This window comes from Akebia trifoliata, chromosome 11 (assembly GCF_017979445.1).
Source record: "Akebia trifoliata isolate Shusen 1 chromosome 11, ASM1797944v1, whole genome shotgun sequence".
Lineage (NCBI taxonomy): Eukaryota > Viridiplantae > Streptophyta > Magnoliopsida > Ranunculales > Lardizabalaceae > Akebia > Akebia trifoliata.
Window position 1 is genome coordinate 45,376,411 of NC_141385.1, and position 19,794 is coordinate 45,396,204.

At 33.6% G+C, this 19,794-nt stretch overlaps 2 protein-coding genes across 2 annotated transcripts; one reads left to right on the forward strand and one right to left on the reverse strand.

Annotated features, from left to right (window-relative positions):
- Window positions 1–868: 868 nt before the first annotated feature.
- On the forward strand, window positions 869–7,889 carry LOC147392048 (uncharacterized). The gene is made up of 4 exons (XM_086417073.1): window positions 869–1,341; window positions 6,114–6,306; window positions 7,015–7,108; window positions 7,280–7,889. Exons 1-4 carry the CDS (start codon window positions 953–955, stop codon window positions 7,621–7,623), a joined length of 1,020 nt encoding a protein of 339 aa, XP_086273199.1. The 5' UTR covers window positions 869–952; the 3' UTR covers window positions 7,624–7,889.
- Window positions 7,890–8,676: 787 nt separating this feature from the next.
- LOC147392049 (mRNA capping enzyme family protein) lies at window positions 8,677–19,062 on the reverse strand. Its single transcript, XM_086458409.1, has 14 exons — window positions 18,945–19,062; window positions 18,503–18,811; window positions 18,288–18,427; window positions 17,059–17,127; window positions 16,829–16,900; window positions 15,687–15,788; window positions 14,878–14,934; window positions 13,247–13,385; window positions 11,383–11,447; window positions 11,241–11,291; window positions 10,462–10,524; window positions 9,922–10,045; window positions 9,624–9,685; window positions 8,677–9,207 (listed from the first exon to the last, which is right to left on the reverse strand). The coding sequence occupies exons 2-14, from the start codon at window positions 18,576–18,578 to the stop codon at window positions 9,106–9,108; spliced, it is 1,122 nt and encodes a 373-aa protein (XP_086314535.1). The 5' UTR covers window positions 18,579–18,811; window positions 18,945–19,062; the 3' UTR covers window positions 8,677–9,105.
- Window positions 19,063–19,794: the final 732 nt, after the last annotated feature.

A 19,794-nucleotide genomic window follows, 5' to 3' on the forward strand; every position in this document is an offset into this window, starting at 1 on the left:
CAATTAATATTTGAGAAGGCGATGTATCAACTAAAATTGAAAAGGTGAGACAGAGGGGACAAATGGTGCATGTAATTAATTGAAATATAGGGGTGTTTCAAAGTTCAATGGGAGCAAAAATTGGAGGGAGGTGAGGTGTGAGGGCAAATGGGGAGAGAGGTGAGCGAGTGAGGACAAATGAGGCATATAATTAGTTGAAAATACAAGGGTATCTCAAAGTTCTGTGAGAACAATTGCCCCCACTAGCTCCTTAGTAAGACCGCCCCTCCAAAAAAGACAATAATTTATGCTGTTTGCATATAAATTAGAGAATTCTTATTCTTATATGTAGAAAAGTGTTCAAAAAGATCAAGAATTTATGCGATTTGTACATAAATCAGATAATTCTTATTCTTAAAAGTAAAAAAAAAAGTGTTCAAGAAGATCAAGAATTTATGCGATTTGTATATAAATCAGAGAATTCTTATTAATTTTGGATGTTTTTTAGTCAAATTTCCCAAAGCCAACTGATTCGACGAATGTTTTGCGTAACCTTTTATTAAATTTAAACCAAGATACCCAAAATCAACACTATCGAAACACCTAAATCACACTGTTGGCAATCCTCGAGATTCGCCCAGTACTGTTGTGGAATTATGGACGACGTGCTACAATATACTCCTAGAGACAGAGAGGACGTTAACATTACTTGAGTCTTGAAGGCTTGAACGGTTGAACGAGAAAATCAACCTAGATATTCGCCTCATATTTCGTACGAAATCCACCTCAGATATTTTAAATAACACGTGGCAGAGTCCGAATTAACCGCCAAAATCTCTCTCTCTCTCAGTCTCTCGTTTAAAGCAAAAAAGAACGAAACCGTCGGTCTCAATTCTTATCTCTTCTCTGTTTTCCCTTAAAGTTCTTCTCCTCTGCAAATATTCCCCTTCGAAGCCATTGGAGAGAAAGTGAAATGGGAGGAGGAGCCGCCATGAGAGCTGCATCCAAGGTTGCTGGTTTCAGCGTTAATGGCGGAATCAGAAGCACCACATCGGTGCCTCTAACAGAGAAATCTGTGAACATTGCTGCTCGAAAACCTTCAAAATCAATCACATCTATCTCATCTTCTACGACAACTGAAGACGCTAAATCTGAGATCTTGCATGATTCGCACGATGGAAAGATCGATTCTGCTTCGTTTGTTAAGAGATCGTGGGCGATCGATGATTGGGAATTTGCAGGAGATGAAGAAGAATTGATCATAGATTCGATGAATCCGATGCCTAGAGTCATATTTGGAAGCGTTCCTACACTTGAAGAAGCTAAAGAGGCCACTTCTGATCTGAAAGAAGCTTTGGAAAAGTAATATTTCTTTGGAAACCTTGTGATTTTTAATTTTCAATGTTTATGAAAGTATATAGATATTTGGATAAATCTTTATCAAAATTCTATGAATTAGGCTTGGCGTCGTGATTCGAATTAGTTTCATTCTTCGATTTAAACAAGGAAATTGAAGGCTGGAAATATTTGACATATGCATATATTCCTATGTATATTAGAGAATAAGATGCATATTGTATTAAGGCCCATGACATATTGTGTTATTGTCAATGTATCTCATATCAATTAGTATTTTTTCATATATTAGGAATGTTTGATAAGTAAGATATTTTAAATTTTACATATTGGGAGTGATTTATGTTAGTTAGGATTTTTTAGATTAGGTTTACCTTTTATATCTTGGTTGATGTAATCTCTATAAATACTGTATTAGGATTCATGTAGAATTTATAAATAAATCACTTCTTCTTTATGGTATCAAAGCCTAATCTCTATTAAAAACATGATCTTGTGTGCTATTCATCGGTGATTGAAAATATATTGGTTTATCCCTTAAATCCGTTACGTAATCAACTCCTTTCCTACAAGTGACCTGGCATAAATATTCATTTCGGCAACCCTTCGCATTGTGGAGTATCCATAATGGGTTTCCTCCCCAACTATCAAACCACACCCTTTATCTATTCCCAAGAATGTGTTGGACTGTGAGTTTGGCCTAATTAGTCACCTATCAGCCTACATGGAAATCCGATGGTATAGTTGAATACACGTCACAATTTGGTCCACATGGTGCATGTCTTAGAATGTGCCATCTACAAACTTAATAGTGATATTTATTGTGTAACTATCATTTTAACGGTAAACAATATTCTCCTTCCATACTTATATTCAATTTCTATCTTTCTCTTCCAAGCCCATTTTATGTCTCTTCTTTACACAAATCTTTGCAAGACCTGTACAAGAAACTCCAAGCATAATAAATCAACTTATACTTTGTCAGTTTTTGAAACACAAGCCACATTCTTCCATTCCAATCTATCTTGGCCTCTTTGGCCATATTTTTGGTACCATATTATCTTGTAACTTCTTATCACTTCTATCCATGTCCCTCCCTCTTCCACTTTCAGATCACTTGACTTGCACCAAAGGTTATTTCCTAGTTGGTGGTGTTATTGTTCATTTTGTGCATATCGAAATTATAGAAACGACTTTTCTTTATTTTACCTCGTATTGGAGTTATTCTTAAATTATATTGAATGTTCTCATTTTTTATTTTGTGATCTAATCTTAGCATCTTCATCCAGGCTACGCTCAATCTATGGACATTTTGCTTCTTGACTATCCAACATTAAGTTGCATAAGGCATTGTTGATATAATTATTGTATTTTTTTTTTTAAGTTTAATTAGAACACGACGATCACAACTACAACATTTTCGATGTATAGTGGCGGATTTTTCTGCTACTACAAGATAGATTTCCATCAGTAAAAATTACTTACGGCGGTGAGCAGCAGAAAAGAGATCCGTAGGTGTTGCCTCCGTCACTAAATGTAGCAGTAGATATGATGTTCCGCTGTTATAAGTAATACCTATAGCAACGGATATTAGTAACCATTGCAATAAGTCATTTAAAAATATATATATATATATATATATATATATGGGGCGGTTCAAGGGTCATATGTAAAAACATATGAAAAAACAATGGTTTTTCGAACTTGGATTGAGCTGTTTTTTTTTTTTTGCGAGGATGGTCACTATGATGAGAAGATCATCCTCTCAAAAAATCAGCTCAATCTGAAATTTCTAAATCCATCAAAAGTGATTTACAAATTATTGAAAAAAGTTGACAAAAAATCAACGGTCCACATTCTAAATCACTTTTAATGGGGTTAGAAGTTTCAGATTGGACTGAATTTTCTTTTTTTCGGATGATCTTCCCATCATAGAGATCATCCTCACACAAAAATCAGCTCAATCCGAAATTTCTAACCCATATTTTGAAAATTTATTAATGTTACATTGTTTTTACATATGTTTTCTCGTATGTCACTTGAACCTGACTCTCTATATATATATATAGGGTCCCGTTCAGCAACAAACATTTTGGCAAAACATTTTTCAAAACATGGGTTAGAGGTTTTGGAATGGGCTGATTTTTGGTGAGGATGATCTCTATGGTGAGGAGATCATCCTCACCAAAAATCAGCCCATTCCAAAACTTATAGCCCCATGTTTACAAGTTGAAAAATTGTGAACCGTCCATTTTTTGTAAACCAGTTTTGATGGGTTAGAAGTTTTGGAATGAGCTGATTTTTGGTGATGATGATCTCCTCGTCGTAGAGATCATCCTCACCAAAAATCAGCCCATTCCAAAACCTCTAACCCATATTTTGAAAAATGTTTTGCCAAAATGTTTGTCAAAATGTTTGTTGCTGAACATTTCCCATATATATATATATATAGCGGGCGGTTCAAGGGCCATATGAGAAAACATATGAAAAAACTTTCGTTTTTCAAAATAAGAGTTAGAGGTTTTGGATTGAACTGATTTTTTGCAAAGATGGTCACTATGATGAAAAGATCATCCTCACAAAAAATCAGCTCAATCAGAAACTTCTAAATCCATCAAAAGTGATTTACAAATTAGTAATAAAAATTGGTAAAAAATCGACGATCCACATTCTAAATCACTTTTAATGGGTTTAGAAGTTTCAGATTGGGCTGATTTTTTTTTTTTTTTTTTTTTTTGATGATCTTCCCATCATAGAGATCATCCTCACAAAAAATCAGCTCAATCCAAAATTTCTAACCCATATTTTAAAATTTTATTAAAAACGAAAGTTTTTACATATGTTTTCTCATATGGCCCTGGAACCTGACCCATATATATATATATAGCACATATAGTAGCGGATATTCGTATCCGCTGCAATAGATCAATTTAAAAAAATAAAAAAATATAACACGTATAGCGGCGGATATTAATATCCGCTGCAATAGATCTTTAAAATATATATATAGTGACAGATATTAATATCCGCTGCAATAGAACATTTAAAAAAAAAAAAAAAATACAACATGTATAGCGACGGATTTTAATATCTGCTGCAATAAATCATTTAAAATATATATATATATAACATATATAGCAGCAGATATTGATATCCGCTGCAATAGGTCTTTTTTTAATATATATATATATATATATATCACATTTACCCTATGTCCTCCAACCTGCATACATTGAAAACAATTATACAAAAATAACACCATATGGAACGTGGAAATGAATATTAACAACGTTCTATTTCTTATGAACTGAAGTGAAAATGAAAAACATTAACATTATGCATGAAGAAACTATGAAGTACTACATTTTGTACAAAAAATGTCAAAGCACCCCTATACTTCATCTAACCAACTTTCATTCTGTGGTTGTGATCTCACTAATCTTTCCATCACAACGGATAGTTAAATCTAAATAATAGGTTAGACTCTTTGGGGGAATTTCTGGTCGATCAATCTTAACTAGCATTATATCCCTAGGATCGTCTTTACAAAAGTTACATTCGATACATTGTGTTTCGGTTTTATCATATATAAAATCATTAATTTCTAAGGTATTTTTCAGCAATGCTAGATTGAAATTTTCTCACTATCTAATTTCTTCAACCAAAACATCATTTGAAATTTGCATAAGTGATGTTTGGTTTTGTAAATGTTATGAAATAGAGACCATCAACCACGTTGCTTAGTATAGCCTTTGCTCTCCTTTGGAAGTTGGAGGAGACAATTAGAGTTTGCAAATCTTGCATGCCAACCAATTTAGCCGATCAATAGCCTATCTATGTTGAGGAAGACAAAGGTCAATTGATAGCAGTCAGCTTCAATGCCCAACAAATTTCAAAGCGAACCCAAATCTTTCTCTTCAATCTAACTTGAAAGAAGGTGGTGTGAGAGGAGAAAATTTTTTTGGGGATACCTATTTGATGAAAAAGGAAAGAATGATTTGCTAGCATTACTATGAGGCTTAACAAGTCTTGATTGTTGACAATGATGTGATATTGCATTTATGCATGAAAACAAGAATTGAAGATAAGATGTAATTAGTGCAGCTATCGAAGAACAGAATGTGTCATTGATCAAAGGATATGAAGGACTAAATTGGAGAAGATTGGATGAATTTGTTGAGATTATCTGTCTAGAGTTTTTTGCTGTGCCTCTTTGGACAAGGAATTTTCCTTTACTAAGCATGAGGGACCACATTTACTTTTTCTTATTTTTTATTTATGTTTCTTTCCTTCATTTATATATTTATTTTTCTATAGTTTCGGCCTCTTTATTAACACAATAGTTTCTTCAGAGGGCCACCATATTGTAACAACTCTAGGACTCATTAATACCCCATCTCCTAGTTTTATCACCTCAAATGGTGAGGAATCATGCCAATTCTGTGTCGACTTGGTCAAGTTTCTTGTAAAATTGCTGGGACAGAATAAATATTAATTGTGTCTGTTTTACCAAATATAGAGACAAACTTTGCCAGATTTTGATTGAATCAAATAAGTACAGGACTGGAAATTTGTAATTTAATAAACTGCCTCTTCACTTCGAACAGATTTTTGCAGATTGAAGTCTTTCCTAATCCCTATGTTCTCTTGTTTGGTTACAAAGCGTGTTTCTTATTTTCAATTTTGTTAGGTGATTTTACATGAATCAATATTTTGTTCTGTTTATCAGTTTTATATAATAAAACAATTACACATCTTACCTAAAATGATTTTTGCAGGGAATATTTTTCTTCCTCCAATACTATTGGGTGCAGGAAATCCTCCACATTTGTTCCAGTGTCCACTCCATCTGTTCCTTTGAACTCAGAAACCAAAGCCTATGTTAATAGTGAGAGTGTGGTGACCCATCCTTCAATGCCAAAACCTGTTTTCCACACGTTCTCCTTGCTGAATGAAAGCCCTGCAGTTCAGGTGCCAACTTGACATATCCCTTACAGCTTTATGTACTTTCGGACATTTTTTTTTTTGAAAGACTGAGATAATGATGCATGTGAATGGTGATAAGTACAATTAGAATTTACTTGATATCTGTTCTTAGCTATCGGTAATGTATAGTTGTGGCTTATCACAGACTAAGGTGTTTGAAAAAAAATTAATTGCTCAATATATGTAATAGAGAAAATTACCAAATCAGCACAACAAAATTGAAAAATTATCAATACGGCGCACTATTCTTTTTAATTTCGAGAAAGGTAAATTACCGTTTTCAAAATTAAAATTTTATACCAAAACATTGATTCTTCTATTATTCTAATTATTATTATTTTTTACTAGATGATCTTCCCATACCTTAATTTTCTCTAATCCTTGCTTGTAATGCAAAATGTCCTGATTCCATTAAATTTTAACTGCTTTGCTAAAAGTTCACAAACAGTGTGAGAAGCTTTCTACATGGTTCACTTTTCTCATAATTGTGATTTTATGTTATGTTATGTTATGTGAACCATAAAATATTTGTTCTCCAGTAAGTGTTATAACTTTCGAAGAGTACCCCATATTTTGTCAATTAGGCACCTTTTTGTGTTCTAATAATATGTAAACCTCAGAGGAAATTGAAGATCTTTCACAGCTTAAACTCACCATTGAAACCACAATTTCTTAGTTTGATTTTGAATGCAGGGTGTCGTTGCTTCACTTGCATCCGACAAAAATGTTTGGGATGCTATAATGAAAAATGATATGGTTATGGAATTCATCAAGTCACAGCAAACTAGTAAGTATCCCTTTCATTTGAAGCCAAACATGGTTCTTCATTTTCCCTACTAGGATGGTGTTACTTAGGGATCAAAACCCATCTTCACCAACTTAAACCCATATTTAAAAAAAAAAATTAATTAATCGAACATTTGATTTCTCTCTCACACTCTGTGTTGTTCTATAACAGGTGACATGGGTATGGGTGTACAGCATGCCTTAGCTGATAATGAGTTTCACGAAGATCAGAAATCTTCAAAGAATGACAATGGGGCTGAGGAGAAAGATTCTGAAGGGTCTGGAAAAGGTTTCATGGGGTCAATAATAAACAAGGTCAAGGCTAAGGTAGAAGAGATGGTAAGCAATTTAACTGAATTACTTCAGAACATTTTTGGTGGTCCAGCAGCAGCGGGAAACATCTATACAGAGGCAAACGGAAGCGGTGGTGAGACCAATGTGGATAGAACCATAGGAGCTTCCTTAATGGCTTTGGCAGTGCTAGCAGTTATGGTGGTGCTCTTGAAGCGTGGATAGTTCTCTTGTCAATCAGCAACACAACTTATCGACTATGAATTCGACGACATTAAAGACATTATTAGGTTCCGCAAGACTCCTTGTTCAGTATAAATATACGCTAGGTAGTTGAGGACGATTACTAGTTTTTTGTCCTACTTAATTGTTAATAAATTTTCTCATCATCTTGACACAAATTAATTAGATATACTTGTTCTTCTAAGTATGGTGCAATGTTCCTGACACCACCTTATGAAAATCAAGAGGAACATAATATTAACTTTCAAGATGATACAGTGGGGTTTTTTTTCTTTCCAAATGGTTTCTTGATAAAGTAAATAACAAATACACAATTTTTTTTTTTTTTGGTTCTTCGATACATTTGTCTTGTAATAATTTTTTAACACTCAATCGACATGCAAGAATTTCATAATTACTTGTACTAGAGTCGATCTAGACTGACTTCCTCAACACTGCACTAATGTGGTTGTGCACATAGAACCATAGTTTTTTTCCTTGAGATACAAGAGAAAAATCCACGGTTCTTTATGCACTGCCACATTAGCGCAGTGCTAAGCAGTGTCCAACAAAGTTAGTTCTGCATTTTCCTAACATGTATGTCGAGGATTGATTTGATAAACTACATCAATACACAAATCACATAAAGTCATGAAGAAAACACTCATTGGTGATTTTGGCTAAGAACCGCAATGTTCTTCAGATAGCACCTCAGCCCCCTAAAGTTCAGGGTGCAAATAAGATTTTGATTTTAAAAGAAAAAGCATTTTTGGAGCTTTGATCCAAGACTTGAAAATGGATGGCTATCAAAACTTCCAAATTATAAAATTAAAAATCCAACAGTGAAAAATAACCATTTTTAAATTGATCATGTTTTTCGATGCAAACAAATTGGTAGCAGGTAAACCCCCTGTTTTTGAAAGAATTCAACCATCGACATGGCATTTTGAGCCCTCGGACTTCTTATTACTATTTTTTATTGTACATAATTAAAGCTGAAGGAAACAAAATTAATTGAACCTCATACAACCAAACATGGTTTCCTCTACTCTCCAAAAAAAAAATGGTTTCCTCTATATATTTGAATATAACACATTATATCATCAAAAGAACGGAGGTCAAGAAGACCTACCTTATAATAACAAAAAACACCAATGAGACACCCTTGTTCTCCTGAACTTTCTGGCAAATTTTTTTTTAATACAAGAACCCAAAAATAGTCAATAATCTGTGATTCTTTCTTTGGTAAAAACCAAAATCTGATATGTTTTCCTCTTTCTTTAATGGAAATGGAACTTGCATCTTTTTATTGGAATCATACAATTTAATTGCCATGTGATTCTTATAATACATTCTCGAAAAGTGCAAAAAGGGAGGAAGATGCACCCGGCAGTCGGTCCTCTGGGGCCACAACGATGACACCACTCATCCTTGGCACCAATCTCCAAGTATTAATGGAGATTGAACTCCCATAAACATCTCTGGTCACTCATTGCTGTTGAGGTACATAATGTCGCTCTTTGATATCTGCATCTGTCCATTATTGCCTATACCACCACTCCTCCGAGACCCATCTGGTTGCCCTCGCTGACATGCAGCACCAAAATTTCAGCTCAAACATTAATGGTAACATCAAATAACTTACAAGCTATATTAAATGGTCTCATGGCCAACACTGCAAATCTGCAAAATATATCGTATCCATGACTTCTGAAAAGTAAACCAATTCCAAATGTTTCAAGCAGTGAAGGGCTAACAACAACCTGGAGTTTTATTCACAAATCAGAAGAACTACTCGAACTTCAGCTAAACAACAAAATCATTCCTGAGGATTTATACAGTAGTTTGGGTCATCATGCACCAACTAGGACCGTAGTTAGATCAACATGGGTCTTGAAGTGTGATTAGCATTGAAGCAGAGACTAACAGTAAAAATTGCAGCAACCCAAAGCTAAATAACATCATTAATAATATGAAATTTTGAAATGAGAAAGATATATTACCTTCCTTAAGACAAATGCCAAATAAAGGTAAGCAACTTCCCATTCGTCTGGAGACAGCGTGCCTGCATGTAAATAAATCTTGAATAAAATGCCCAAAGAAACACATCAAGGAGCTCAAAAATTGATTTAGCCTGGCAAATAGAAAACTCTCCCAACATGCCAAACTTAGAATCAGTTGAGGCAAAATCATGAAAAATAAATATAGGACAAGGGTTAAGCTACACTTGGTACTATAAAAACTGAAGAATCAACCAATAGTTTCGTGCCAAGGAGCAAAAGAAATAGTAATAGAACTAACTCTGGTCCTGGTTTCCATCACCCAACGCACCAAGCCTCCGCATGAGCTCAGCAAATTCTGGTTTTTTCAAGTACTCGTCTACAAATTCATGAGAGTTCTTCACAAAAACAAGCTCTAAATCATACTGCAAAATAACAATAAATACAAATGTAAACTCAGTTTCAGATAAATACAGAAATAAACATAAAAATACTCGTATTCTAACACTATGAATATAAATTGTCTATGCATCACATGTGAAAACCTTATGTGTAAGTAATAAGTGGAGATATAAAAAAGCGTTTCTGAAGCTAGACTGGTACAAGGAGTGAAAATGATAAATGTAACAATGCGGATTTTATTTCTTAAAAGCAAATGATGGCATAATTTGCTCCATCCAAGTAGGTAAGACCATGCATGCATTGATGAAAGACCTAAGACCTAGTTTTTTCGTTCACAATGTATATCACACCATTCCTCCTTTGTGTTAATACACAAATATTAACGGCATAAAGAAAAAGGAAAAAAAATAGACAAAAGTTCTGGAAGAGGATTTCGAACCTCTTCTGCCAATGATTTGAATACATGAAAGGGAACAATCCATTCAGGACAATCAACTGCATCCTGCAATGAAAAATCAGATATCTTTAGAAACATCTGCTCAATGCAATGTGCCCCATAGCAGAATACTTCAACAGACAAGTTAAGATGATGATTCAAAATGAATATTATCTGAATATACTGCAAATAATCTAGTCAATCTTAATGTTCTAAAAAATCCGAAGGTTGCAGGTTTAGTAAGCTTCTTGTTAATCTTTTGCTAAAATAACCCAATAGGCTGCTTAAAGTAGCCTTGTATTGTATGTGATTTAGAAGTCATACCCATATAATTATTTGTACACTTCTAATAGAATTTTTTTTTTTTCATTTCAAAATTCTTAACTAGGGCCAAAAGAAACTTCAGCATATTGGTTATCAATGAATTCGGGTTCATTGAGATGGATTTGTTCTTACAGACAAATAAATTTTGTAAGAGACGAGTATTATGAGTAATAGATGCAGAAAAAGAAGAGCAGTTGTTGGTTCTGAGTTCTGAAAGCAGAAGAGAATTTGATGGTTGGGACCTTGATTAAAAATAAATTATGCTCACTGTTACTTGCATTCATGCAAGAAGTTTGCTATTTTAGAAAGCATTGATTAATACCTACTTTATCAAACTTTGCTTTCAATAATATATATATATTATTGATCAATCCAAAAATGATACAGGGACAAAAAAAACCAGCAAACTGAACTCAGCCATAGAGAATAAAACAAAATTAATATATCAAAATTCTTACCTCCAAATGGAATTTGTACTTGATACCAAAGGGGCTAGACGATTTAAATTTCTGAACCGCACAATAGAACAAGTATTTTCCATTAGTATATGGACATAAACATAAGCACAGATACATAGTAACAATACATGGGAGACTCCACCTTAAGGGCATATTCCTCGTCGAAACGAATCCAGTACACGCTATTACCAATTGCTAGTCCATCCACTGCACATAATGAAAACAGTATTTTCTGTTTAAAAATGTCAAATAGATCGTGCCTAATGCTTTTCTAAGTTTAGAGATAAAAGGAATTGGACTATTTCACCATCATAAGACCTATGTCAAACATAAGCAGTGCAACACCCTGGTACTTACTCTAGATGGACAAAAAATTTACATTGATCAGCATGGCATAGTGAGTTGATATTGTGGTATAAAAGTTCTAAAGCTCTTTTCCAACTAATAATTACTCTTTTCTTAAACCGAGGTATCCAGGCCTCTTAGAGACCTCAGGGCACATGCACCAATAATTACTAAACTAGAAATTAAGAGAAAAAGTTTGCACTCAACACTTCAGCTAGCTATCCACATCCTCACTCTTGCTCCTATCGCCATGCCACGAGCCATCACTATCAGAAGCCATCAATACCGCTTCCCTCAATCAGTTTTGTTATTTCGACATCATAAGTTCCTATAAACCATGAACTAGAGAAGTTAAGGTCAACAATCTATCAAACACCAGTGCGGTTTCCTCAAATTTGTAAGATTATTTCAACAGCTGCTCGATTGGTCTCCATCTTCCAAGCTTCAAACCATTGTCTTAACCAAGAAAAAAAAAATTGGGAACCCCCAATGACATGTTCCAGCACCCAAATCTGCTCCCGCCGTGCATCGAATAAGAAGGCGAAATCCAACTAAACCTAAATTGCTAAAAATCTTACAAGGAATATATTGATGTAGGACTCTATAGTTCAAGTTAGAATCTTAAGTGATTTCCTAATTCTGGTAGGATTTGTTTCTATTTTCTAATTCTAATAGGATTTGTTTCTATTTTCTAGTTCTAGTAGGATTTCTATTTTAGTTTTTATTTTTGTCTAAATTAGTTTTAATTCTTTATGCTATAATTAAAAGTGCTTAGAAGTGTCAGAATTAAATTACAGTAGGTTTAGAAAGTTGTTTTTATGCAATAGATAAGTTAGGAATGTCAATTTTTAGTATTTTAGAAGCTTTTTAAATTGTAATAATGAAGTTCTCTATACAAGGAGCTTCACATACGAATTTTGGGATAATATACAATCAATAAATTTGGAATTTAGCTATTTCTCTAATTTCAATTTATTTTTTCTTGTTTTCCCTTCTTTACCAAGCTTGAATCTATTGACTCAAACCAGTCTAGTGTGTTCCATTGAACACGATATCCTAATTCCTTTCGAATCTATTGATTCACACGCTTCTGCTACGTTTTGTGGTATTAGAGCCTTGATTGAGATCCCTCACAACATGTATTAGAAAATCTAATACTTTAGTTACATATAATTAAAATATTCTTATTTTTTAATAAGACAAAGAAAGAAATATACGAAAGAAACTGAAAAATATACGTCATAACTTAATAAAAGTATATTTCTATATATCAAATCATATTTTAGTTGGCAACTTAATTAGTGTATAGAGATGGTTAAACCAACCCTCTTTCATTAGTCGTTTGCCTTCCATATTAAAATGTGTAGAGTGACAAAGCAAAGAAGTGCAGCATCCATGTTGCATGGTAAAAAAATATTTGCTTTAAAGAAGAATCATGTCAATATAAGTCAAACACATGACCAAATTACATGTTCCACCAAAATAATAGCCAAGATTGCCTAAGGAAGATAAAATCAAACAGCTCTCTCTTCAATTTTAAGTTCGAAAGAACCACTAGAAGGCATTACAAGTCTCAAAATAAGTCCAAGATTGAACATGATACAAATACATAAATTTAGTTATTAAAAAACAAGCATATAAACATGGTCCAACATACGTACCTTCTCTAAACTTTTTGATTATAACATTTGCATCTGGCATTGTTCCAATGAAAGTTCCCCCTGGACGAAGTAAGGCTGATATATTGGCCAAGGCTCTTCGTGCACGAACTTCGGTGGACCATGAGTAATGCAAGGCAAACTACAAAATAATATGTGCAAGTTGGTGCATTACAATAATAAAAAATAACTACTCATATTTAAATTAGAAGATGACCCAATGAAGGCATTAAATTTTGGTTTTAGCTACTTATTTTGGTTAGTCAGGAAGTAGAAATATTTTACGGAAATATTTCAATTAATATGGACAGTTTTCATGGAAATCATGGAAAAATTGAAGAATTTTACAGTGAGCTATAATTGATGTTAAAATAAGCATGAAAACACACTCATAATCATCACACAATAATGAAAAAGCATTTGGAGTGTGAAAATGAACATCAATGGCCTTAACCTGCATGCTAGCAAAGATATCTTATATATTACATATGGAAACGAGAATAATAATGCTACAATAAATGCAAACAATTTAATATGTAAAATACCATATATATATATATTTATATATATGGAAGCCATTCGGGTGCCAACTATTTGGCCTACATGGGTTAGAAGTTTTGGAATGGGCTAATTTTTGGTGAGGATGATCTCTATGATGAGGATATCATCCTCACCAAAAATCAGCCAATTCTAAAACTTCTAACCCCATTAAAAGTGGTTTACAAAAAATGGACAGTCCGCAATTCTTCAACTCATAAACATGGGGTTAGAAGTTTTGGAATGGGCAGACTTTTGGTGAGGATGCCCTCCTTGTCATAAAGATCATCTTCACCAATAATCAGCCATTCCGAAACTTTTAATCCATGTAGGACAAAACGTTGGCCAAATACTTGGCACATGAATGGGACTATATATATATATATATATATATATATATATATATATATATATATATATATATATATATATATACACATTAAAATATGTATGAAAGATTACTCATTTATTCAACGAATTTAAACATGTGTGAATTGTATCTGCGCGCAGTAAACAATGATAAGCATTTTGGGTTTTATATTATGCTAGTGTAATTTGTTTAGAGAGTTTAAAAGTATTTGCTTTGAGGATTTCTTCTTTAGATGAGTCCTGGTTTGTAGTGGCAACAACTAATGCTGCTTCATACTCTGCTCGCCTGCTCGGGGGCCATCTAGTCCTCCCCTTCATGAAATTTTCATTTATCGAAAAAAAAAAGATTCTTTGGTATGTAATTGATTCTACATTGACAATTAACAATTTGACAGAATAACTTTGTTTTACTATATCATTCTTTTGACAACCTCATTCTTGATTTTTTTTCCTTCACCTAATCTCCTCCATTTCCAACACCTATTTGAACTCCGCTTAGAGGTTGAACCCGGAAGCTTTTTCCTCCACAGACACATCGCTCGGCTTTTCCTTTCTATCCAACCCAATTAAATCCCAAACTCTTCAATCCACCAAAATCAAAACCCTTGGTCATACTACGTCATTTTTTGGATTAGAGCTATTGTTAAAGAATCACGGCTACAGCGTACTCCCATTTCACTTGAAGACGACCAAGACATATAAGCTACAACCATGAATAAAGCGTTCACCTGGCAGCTGCATATATCAAAAGGCGCATCATCTTCCAAGACTTTATCCAAATGAACCTGAGAACCCATCACAGACAACCAGAATCAAATTTAACTTACTGACGTACTAAATGAAGTTCATACTGGAATCATCCTAAAAACAATGTACAAGGGTTGTCAATTGATCGGGTTCAAATCAGATAGGGTCAATCCTGGACCAATCTGATTCTTGTCAATTGATCGGGTTCAAATCAGAGAGGGTCAATCCTGGACCAATCTGATAAGAATCAGATTGGATCTGGAACCAATCTGGTACTTGTCTGATTGGGAGTTATCAGATCAGATTCTTATCAGATCTCAATATTTAGATCCAAATGCGCACAAATAATGGTTGAATCAGGCTCGAATCAGGTGAAATTCAAATTGATATGTAAAATATAAGAAGACTTAGAAAGATAAAATTAGAAATGAAAGCATTTGAGAAGATGTAGGAGTAGCTTTGATAGGTAAGGAAGATTCAAAATAAGGAACATGCAAGTTGAAGACTTGAAGGTTCTAAAAGAGCAAAAGGAAGACTCAAAAGAACGTGAATGAAGATACAAAGATACTGAAAGCAGATATAACAAACTTCCAATAACAAAAGATGAGGCTCTAGATATAATTGAATGGAGTAACATGATTCAATCAGCCGACCCCAAATCTTTGCGATAAGGCTTCAATGATTCCGATAATATATTTTTTCACATATTTTGAAATTCGAATCAGGTCCCTGTCAAATCAGGACATGGTTGATCCAAAACCGATCCAATGTAACAGACAACTGCAGTTACCTCAAAACAATCTCCGCAGATTAGGCGAGCAGGGAATGAAAACTTTTTGCGACGTTGATTAGGGTCAGCATCACCGTTGTAGCGTGTCCGACAATCTTCTATCTGTATATAATTGTGGAATACAATTAAGAATAGGCCAATGACTAATGCATCTGCTAACAAATACTGGTTAGGAAAATGATGGAAAAAAACCACTCTTTCATGCGTAGTTAGGAATCAAAGACCATATGTTGAAATGACCTCCATATTTTGTAGTTATTGTAGGAATGCAACATCTGTTGGCCTTGCAACTATGATATTTGAGGAAACAAATATAAAATCTTCTCAAGACAGCAGCAGGACCTGTACTGGCATACTAACCAGTACTGAAAAAGTAGCTCTTTGAGTTATAAAGGTCAGATGACCACAGATCATTATCTTTTCTAAATAAAGATGACAATGATGATGATGATGTTCTTCAATGGAAAATTTAAACAAAAGTTAATATCTTAGGATTCGGAGGGTACAAATTGAGAGTGCACTAAGTTTTGGTTTATAACAAAGTATCAAAAACTCAATCTAGTGTCCAAAAAACTTGACTAAACAAGACATTATGATAATAATTGGGTTTAACTATAGGTACAAATTGGTTAGATAGAACAATAATGCCCTTTTAAGTTACTTAGAAGGGTCTACTACCAGCTGGTATTGCCCCAATAATAGAATTATTTGAGCTTTTCCACCAGGGGCAATCTTTTCCCACAAAATGAAAAATGCCATGACAAAAGAGGAATGGTCTTAAGTCATATTTAGCCTATTAATTAGGTGGTCTAAAAGAACTACAAAATCCAGATATGCTTAAAGCAAAGCAAAGATAGTGGCAAAAAAGTCAACTAATCCAGGAAGGTCTCTCATTTTCCATGTGAGTCCTTTCCTTGGTTCTCATGCATAAACGTTTGACCCAAACTTCTAAATTTCAATAATGCAGAAAAAAGATTTAAGAGGGATGCATGAGCCATGTCCCACGTCAAACAATTAAGTACTTTGTTTCCTCTTTTCATTTAACAAACTTCTATTATCTAGTGTAACAAGGAATCTGAAACACATACAGAAAATCCACCAAATGAAAGATAATAGCAAAGGAAAAAAAATTAGAACCATACCGAGCCTTCAGCTATATCAATACCAACATAATATCCAACCTTTGCCTTATCCCATTTGATCAAATCTCCACCCTGGATGGAAGAAAAAAAAATGCAAGTTGGGAAACTAGGACAGAGAAATATAGCAAATAAAAAGCAACAGGAAGTAATTTAACAAGAACCAGTGGCGCATAATAAATAAAAACTTCTTGACATGGAAGAAACCACACACACTAGTAGGATATATATACCTTCCCACAAGCAAGATCTAGAACAGCATCTCCCCGGTTAGCATAAAGCTGAATTAGAACACTTTTAATCTGTTGAAATGAAATTTGAAAAACAAAATAAAATTTTAATTGCCATAAAAAAAGTTCTAATCATTTTTTTATAAGCATAAATTCATTAGAGAAAAGTACAACAAAAGCGATCGAGATGACCAGCCACAAAGAGAGCAAGCACTAGGTAATGAACAAAGAGTCCCATCTGAAAATGAAATCCTCAAAAAACACGCCTTTAAAAAAAGGTCTAATAATTTGAATGCATTTTCATTTTATCTCCTAATTTAAATAAGAAGAATGACATTGACGAGAGGAGATACTTAAATAAACATAGATCAATCCAGGAGTAGGAGCTCCACAGGTCGTGGGTTCAAGTGAAGCTTACCCATAAAAAATAAAAATAAAAATTATTAAAAAAAAAGATTTCATATTACAGAGTAAGATGGCATCTTTATGTTTGTAAGACCAAGCTCATCCATTTCTACTTATTTTTAATAATTGGTTTTGCATGCCAAGAATATGGCCTGTACAGCATTTAAACAGGTATAACACGAGACCTAAATGGAAGCAATTTTGATGAACTCCATCAACCTCCGTTTAGAACAAGAGAGCCCTTGCTCCACTATTCTAGCTTAATCTCGAACACCTCCATTAACATGTCCCAAATAGCAATAGTGATGTAGAATTTAGATAGCTCCCACCATAGTTGCGCGCCAACTTTGACATTATAAATCTCTTCAGTAGTCCAATCTAGATCACATGCATGACTTGTGCATAAATTATTCTATATGCCCAAAACCACTACAGGGCTCCTTCTGAAACAGCTTAATCACAAAACTTGTGAAAAAGAGGACTAGAAATCTAATGAAAGAATTGAGAATGTCAAGAATGAAGCCCGCCTAATGCAACTGGGAAAAATATAGTCTTTGGAATTTAAACTCCATAAATCAACAAACAAATACTTGTACAAACTTTTGGGGATTGGTTTCTTGAATCCATTTCTGCTATTACACGTGCATTGAATCATGTTTCTCCAAATCTTTCCTAGCTTCCTCAATCCAACGTACATGCTTTTTTCTAGGAATTTCAACTAAAATTATTTAACCCTAAGGCATTCAGTAGTGAAAATTGGTGATGGAACAGATAAACTAGAAAAACATCTACAGCCCATTTACACAAATTGAAGTTTTGTGAGATACCCAATTGTTCAATTTCTTCAAATGGATTATGGGACTTGCTTCTCGCTCTTCCAGAGTCTGATTCGTCCTCGCACTGTAATGGTCAGCCACTTTTCGTGCCAGATTCTTTGTGCTTTCATCTTCGAGAAACTCTGCAACGCCTGAATAAGAGAATTTTTTTTTTTAAAGACTCGTAAAAATTCAAATATGAATAAAAGGGTTTTTCTAAGAATTACCAATTGGATCTAATCTGGCCCTTGATTGAGGGGGACCCAAAGAGGTTGAACCAGATTCTTCGTACCCTCGTTTCATTCTCAACGAGTGCGAGAGCTCAAATACTTAGTGTGAATTCCAAGTTGAGTAACAGAGGAATATAATCGAATAAGAAATCCAAAATAAAAATGTGTAAAATTTGCCGAATCTCTCGGCCACCGATAAACGAGTGAGCCGATCCTTGACTCTCTCTCTCTCTCTCTGGATCTCTCGATCTTTTGAAGACCTTGTTCCTTGGTGAGTTCCTCTTATCTTCTTCTACTATTCTTCTTCTTCAATATGATACCAACAGTGAGAATCAGATTTTCCCTAAAAAATTTCTTCTTTTTTTTTTTTTTTAATTTGAGATTGATTTTTCACCTAAAAATCTGAAATCTATAATTTAGAGAAGCTCAACAACCTCACCATCATCAAGAACAAAATCTTCAGATGGGTTCAAGTGGATGATCGTTTCTTAATTCCTCTTTCTGTTTAGCAGTTTCAACGTGTCGTAGTTTGTATTGTGAGAGACGGAGATGGTGGGTCGAAACCCTACAAGAAATAAAAGATTTGAGAGATAAAAGATAGAGAGTTGCTATTGGCACCCCTACTTTTACTTATTACATCCCAATTAAAAATATATAAAATAACCATGTGGTTGAGAATAAGTAAAGGGGGGAGGGGGGAGGGGGGAGGGGGGCAATAGTTTCATTATTATTATTATTATTATTATTATTATTTTTTTTTTTACATTTTATATGAGCCTAATTATATTGGTAAGCAACTTTTAAAATTATTTGAACAAGTGTTATAATGTTTTGATTGAAATAATAACTTGATCCAAATCTTTGTACTAATTGTATAGTGTGTTTTAATTTATAATTAGGGTGTGAGAAATAATTTAAAAAATTAAATGTAATAATTAAAAATCGATCTATATAAATTTATGATGAAAATATTGACATTGATAAAAGAGACGTATCTAATACAATACCAAATGAAATTGATGATGATTTGATTGTTAATATAAATATTATACAATATGGAATTACTCAGTAGATTTATAATGTCATTTATATATGGTGTAAATTTTTACTTGATAGACATTAATTGTATGTTACTAAAGAAAAAATAAAATTGAATTTTTTTTTTTTAATGGTAAATCCTATGTTTATGCTTATTATTAATATCTTATTGTTTATATAAAATAAATAATCTAATTTTTTTTTGTAGGAATATTATTCAGCAAATTCTAAATAATAAATTATTAAATAAT